The sequence below is a fragment of the Cryptomeria japonica genome, chromosome 4 (genome assembly GCF_030272615.1).
Source record: "Cryptomeria japonica chromosome 4, Sugi_1.0, whole genome shotgun sequence".
NCBI lineage: Eukaryota > Viridiplantae > Streptophyta > Pinopsida > Cupressales > Cupressaceae > Cryptomeria > Cryptomeria japonica.
In genome coordinates, this window is record NC_081408.1 from 701,991,759 (window position 1) to 701,998,088 (window position 6,330).

General features: G+C 34.9%; 1 protein-coding gene across 3 annotated transcripts; it reads left to right on the top strand.

Moving 5' to 3' along the window:
• The first annotated feature begins 739 nt into the window (after window positions 1–739).
• On the top strand, window positions 740–5,557 carry LOC131058871 (cell division cycle 20.2, cofactor of APC complex). 3 transcript variants are annotated; one of them, XR_009372375.1, is made up of 9 exons: window positions 740–1,117; window positions 1,213–1,485; window positions 2,146–2,415; window positions 2,509–3,087; window positions 3,177–3,364; window positions 3,729–4,048; window positions 4,166–4,983; window positions 5,066–5,147; window positions 5,340–5,557. XR_009372375.1 is itself a non-coding variant. In XM_059220091.1 (6 exons), the coding sequence occupies exons 1-5, from the start codon at window positions 1,010–1,012 to the stop codon at window positions 3,321–3,323; spliced, it is 1,377 nt and encodes a 458-aa protein (XP_059076074.1). In that variant the 5' UTR covers window positions 740–1,009; the 3' UTR covers window positions 3,324–3,364; window positions 3,540–3,623. The 3 variants fall into 3 exon arrangements, 1 of the variants encoding a protein (XP_059076074.1); XR_009372374.1 differs by having other exon boundaries at window positions 3,729–4,983; XM_059220091.1 differs by lacking the exons at window positions 3,729–4,048; window positions 4,166–4,983; window positions 5,066–5,147; window positions 5,340–5,557 and adding an exon at window positions 3,540–3,623.
• Window positions 5,558–6,330: the final 773 nt, after the last annotated feature.

Below are 6,330 nucleotides of genomic sequence, written 5' to 3' on the forward strand. Positions count from 1 at the left end.
GCCTGATTGTTATGGTCTCCAAAATGTCATCTTTATACTCTTTGGAATTGTTGGACCCTCTTCCATTTCAAAATTATTCTCTGAAACTATCTCCGACTAAGTGTAGAAACAACAATAGTTGTATCCTCATGGGGAAATTTATTTATTCATTTTTTCACTTTATCATATATTAGAGTTGGAGGCTTCATTGGATCTTAATATAGGTTAGGGCTTTCATTAGTGCATAACTCTTCACTTTTGGAATCTCCTTCTTTGCCAAGGGAACATCCTCTTATTGAGACTCCTCTACCTCAAGAATCTTGAAAGATTCCACCTTAAAAATTTCTTTTATATCCTTGAAGTTCTCTCGAAAGCAAAGTTATATAAAGGAATAGGTTTAAATTGAGGTAGATACATAAGGAGATTATGTTACAATTGTTCTTTGATATGGTTTACCAAGTTCTTAAGAGGAGGAACATTATCTCAAAGATAGTGGTGTAATATTTTAAGACATCACATCACCCCCCCCCCCACACACATATATATCAATTTTAACTATATTTGTCACATAAAGAGGAGGTATTTTCTAAATTGTGTCAATTCATAAATTAATAAATTTGATTAAATTACACAATTGTCATATACAATAATTTATAACTAAACAATGAAGCTCTGAAGGGACCGACATCCAATATAGATCAACCGTCACTAATTTCAAATTTGAAAAAATTCCCATATAAATAATCCATGGGCTTCAATATCCTTTCCTTCCCATCGACTCTCTGCTCTGTAACTGACTCATTTCAAATTTGGTGGTTGCAGGCTTATGCTAAATTAAGGCTGGTTGGCTATATCGAATTGCTCGTCAATTTCCTCATTAACAGACTGCAAACTGATAACATACTGAGTACCTGTGTATTGTAATATATGTTTATTTTTTCTTTGCATTTCTTTGGTTTTTGTTTTCTTTTTGTGGTTTTGTGTTTTGTGTTGTTGTTGTGAATTACAGGTTTTATTTCAATTGTAAACAATGAAGAAGGCTTTTGGGTCACCTCAAACACCAAGCATCAGTACTCTTTCCAGAAGGCCTAAGATCACACGTCCTCTGCGAAAGCAATTGGCAACTCCAACACAAAATGTGTGTATTACGCTTCCTTTTTATTTCTTATAGAAATACAGCACATTTTAGGTTTTTTTGTGGGTGTTGAGATAATCGTTGGGTTGTCATTGCAGGGGGACAGGTTTATTGCTAACAGAAGTTCCATAGATTTTGATTGGGCTCGGTATCTGGTAAATAAAAGCAATATCATTGGAAATAAAGCCTCCATGGAAGAATATGACAGGGAGCCAGCAGCTAGTTTGGTGATGGATTCTAGTAAGATATCAAGGATTTTGAGCTTTAGTAGAAAGCCCTCTGGACAGGGCTTGCAATCCATCTACTCCGAAGCTCCTTCTGTTGATACTAGAGTCAGAACTAGCAGATCACGGAGCCGCTACATACCTCAAGTAAGGGTTATTCCTGTTTTTTTTTTCAAATAATGATTCTTTTGGTGAATACTTTAGTGTTCTTACTATTTTTAGATTCAATAGGTTTGGTTGGTTACATAAATTGATCGCCCAAGTGGCTCTAGGGTTCCGCGGGAATGCCAACTAATGTAGTAAACTTGTTATTCTCATTGATTTTGTTGTTTTGTGATCATTTTGATGGCTTACTCTGGAATTAGATTGAATCGACCATCCAACTAGTTAAGGATTGTTTGAAGACCTGGTAAATTGTAGTTCCAATTAGCTTAGGATTCCATGAGTCAGTCCAAGAAGATATTATAGACTCTGGGTTTTATATTATCTGTTATTCCAAGACATCTCAATTTCAGATGTTATTGTTAACGCTGAACAAGCCTTTATGATTGATCAGTTCAATGTGTTGGAAGATCACATAGATTATTAAGTATAACGAGGTTTAGGTGCTACGGTTGAGATTTTTTGAGCAACTTTTCTAATAGGATGGGTGTAGGTTTGATTTCTTTATTGTGATAAGGTATTTTATAGGTTACTAAGGATTCATCAGTATTACTTGAATTAGTTCTCTGACTAACTAGCTTAATAAGAATTTGTGGATCTTTATCTTAATTGCAATTTTTGTCTTTGAAATGCGATTGTGTGCAGCATGCAGAGAGAACTTTGGATGCCCCAGATCTTGTTGATGATAATCATTTGAATCTGCTGGATTGGAGTGATAGCAATATTTTGTCTATAGCACTTGGCAATGCAGTTTACTTATGGGATGCAAACACAAGCACTACTTCTGAGCTATTGACAGTAGATAATGATGTTGGTCCAGTAAGCAGTGTCAATTGGGCACCTGATGGAAAACACATTGCCATTGGATTGACTAGTTCTTCTGTACAGATATGGGACTCCACATGTAATCGACATGTAAAGAAAACAAAGTCTTTGATGTCTTACTTTTATTTATTTGTCTTCAATTGCCAGCTTATTAACATGGCAGTGCTATCGCATTGAATGCAGTTGAGATCCTTGAAAGGTCATCATGGCCGTGTAGGCTCACTTTCCTGGAATGACACTATTCTTGCAACTGGTGGTAGGGACAGTTCAATAATTATCCATGATGTCCGTATCCGTAATTCCAATGTTAAGACATACAGAGGCCATGAGCAGGAAGTTTGTGGATTGAAATGGTCCTTATCTGGCCAGCAACTTGCAAGTGGAGGCAGTGACAACTTGCTTCACATCTGGGACAAGAGCATGTCATCCTCTAATGTTAGAAATCAGTCTCTTCACAGGATTGATGAACATTTTGATGCAGTTAGAGCCTTGGCATGGTGCCCTTTCCAGCACAATCTTTTGGCATCTGGTGGAGGTCTTGCAGACCAATCTATTAAGTTATGGAATAGTCTTACTGGAGCATGCCTAAATACCATTGCCACCAACTCTTCAGTTTGTGCGTTGTTGTGGAATAGGCATGAGTGTGAGCTTTTGAGTTCACATGGGTATAGTGAGAACCAATTGACCTTATGGAAATACCCATCTATGGCAAAGACTGCAGAACTTACTGGCCATACTTCTAGGGTGCTGCATCTGGCACAGGTATGCATGCTATTGGTATATGGATACATTTTAATGCATGCATTGTTTGAATCAGTTTATGATAACCCTCACTATATTTTGTATTTTAGAGCCCAGATGGGTATACTGTTGCATCGGCTGGAGCAGACGAGACACTAAGGTTTTGGCAAGTCTTTGGAATTCCTGATACCTCACAGAGTACCAAAACTAAAGAGCTAGAGGGTACCCTCAACTCTTATCTTATGCATATTCGCTAGTAGTCAATTGATGCAATGGAACAAGAAAATTTACACTTCAGGTGATACTGGATTCTTTTATTTTTTTCATGTGATTCTGTTATATTCATTGAATAAGATTTTTTTGCACGACAGTAGTACTTATGGCTATGGTGTGCTTCATGGAGTTTATTTACACTTATTGGTGCATCAGTGACCACATTTTATGGTAACACTGCCTGTGCTTTGTATTATCAGAATCCAGATGTACATATAATTTCTTCTTATGGACTAAGTCTATCATTCGCATTTGTCTATAATAAGATCATTTAGAGGATTCTGCTCGGTGAGCTCTGGAACCATATGCTTATCTTGATGGATTTCCACTCTTAGCACATTTAAGACATTTTGATGGATTCTTATTGAGCTTATGTTATTAATAATTAGGTTAAGGATTCATCTTCAACAATCAAATGCCTGGTTAGGAACGAGTTTGGGACGGGATATGCATTTATTATCTGCTGCTCGGAGCATCATCTGCAAAGGAGGAAAACCACTTATTCTCCAACCAAGAAGAGCTTTGCATTTTCAATGTTTTCTCAGAGTACAAAAGTGAGGGAATCTCAAGTGAGGAGAGCTACAATTTCTCTAAAGCGAAGCAATTTCTTTCTCCTCTTCAAATAATAGGTTTGATGTTCAATGAGAGTCTCTTCTTGTAAAGGGAGAAATTAACCTCCTCAGCCAAGAATGGATTTAACATACCCTTGGTATGTTCTAGGCAAATTTTTAACTTCATCGTTTTTTAACCCTTTCATTCCAGTTTCATCTTAAGTATTGTAATATTTCATTACTTTATCTAATCTGTTTTTGTTGGAATTTTGTAGCTTAGTGCACCCATGGAAGTGCCTATGTTTTTTCATAGGCGTTTTTAAACGCCGCCAATGTTGAGGAAGTCCAAAAATCTTGAAGCTTTTTACCTTAAAATGGTTACATATTGTCTTTCCCTTTCTTAAGAAAAGTTAAATTTAAGTTAAAAGTCTTACTGCACTCTTAGTGATTGCAGTACCTGAACCACAGGCTAAACAGAAGGTATCCAAGCATTAGAGAGCCTGTGTGACATTATACTCTTCTTCAAGAGAGTGACAAACTGGTTGTCAGCAAAATGGTCATAGTTTCGCCGAGAGGCGATCTACAATGGCATCGATGCTGTCCGACAACAAAATTTCATTTCAAGAAAATTTTGACGTTTGCATGCAGGTCTTCCAAAACATAACAAGATAGTTGGCAGTGGCAGCAAGGCAGTTTTCCGTTTGGCAGAATCATGAAACATTTGCATGTTTGGCAGAACGTTGCGATAAATAAAGAATTGCAGAACCATTTACTCTTACAGAACCGTTATGACACAGAGTACCGTGTGGAATGAGCAAATCGAACATATGTTGCCCTAAATAGAATCTAATGCCAACAAGGGTAGGGGAAGAGTGGTGACCTGCCAACAATAAATGAGATCAGACATCTAATGGAGGAATCGATAACCTTATATATGGGCATGACATTTCAATTTCAAGAGCTACAATTTGATATTCTCTGAGAAAAATCTCCATTTTTCAGGATAGCAATAGTACGCAAATAATCACCCATTGTCTTCTGGAGCAACAATATCTTCCATTCATTATGTGCAGGGGATTGGAAGAATTAGCAGGTCATGCATGCATTTAAAAGTTGGTGTTAATACTTCTATAAGCCTTTTAATTGAAGGATTGTTGATGAGGTTTGTTTTGCAGGTTTCCACATTCCCCTGGTAACACGCCAAGGGAAGCATAATCTTCTGCCAACTCTTACACATCAGAAACGCATCGCACATAGGTACCATTGTTGTATTTCAATTTTATATTTTTTTGAAATTGTAGTCGTAGCTCTATAGAAAAATAGACGCTTTGTCTGCTCCATGGATTAAAAAAAGTTTTTATTATTTAAGTGTATGGTTATATATATGTGCTTATATAATAAGAGATATCTATTAAATTTTATGTGTTTAATCTGTGTCAATTTGATCAGGTATGGCCAGGGCCTTTGTCCAACAATAGAGTGAGCATTCTGAAACAGAAGCAATTGTACAGCCTCTATCACTGCAAAATGGAAAGACATTGGCTTTTCATCCAAAACATTGGCTTTTTATCCAAAATTGTTGTTCAGGCTAGACAGTTGTGGACCTACAACCAGTTCTAGTAACTATTGAGAGGTGGAAGAGGATACAATCATTCGAATGCTTTTGCAGAGATACATTTTGTGAGATAAGATCTATTTTAGTTCTGCAAAATTCATTTCTCTCTATTTTGCCATTGATTTGTTTTTAGATGCATAAGCTGGAGCAGGCCTGGAATTTGACGGTCACCCCTACCCGTCATATGAATTTTTGATGACGGTTTAGTCATTTCAATGCCTTTCATTTGACGTTTTAAGAAAAATATTAACTGTCAAAAAATATAAAAGTAGAAGATTGAAGCCAAAACCATTGTCTTAATGAGAAAATAATGATGAATTAGTTATATATGCAAAAATCTTAAATTTACTAAATAAGTTTCTAAATTAATACACTAATATATATTAAATGATAATTAATTAATAATTACTAATTTAGTAATAATAAACATTAAAATTTTAAAATTATATATGTTATGACAAGTTTCTATAACAATCTTATTAAATATATTTAAAAAATTAAATTGACTTGTAAAAAATCATATTAAAATATTTTATCAATTATATTCTATCATTTCAATTATGACAATTTTCTAAATTCATATGAAAAAATAGAACTATTCTAAAAAATCATATTAAAATATTATAAAATTAGAAACAACTACATCCTTCCATATTCTAAATCCTTCCATTTCAAAATATTCTAAATAAATTTGTATTTTTATAATAAACATTCTAAACTAATATATATATTACCTACTATATTTTTTTACGGTTTATTTATAATTTGAAGTGTCATCTATACGGTTTTAGGAAAAAATAGCATGTCAATGTATAAGTAAAAACG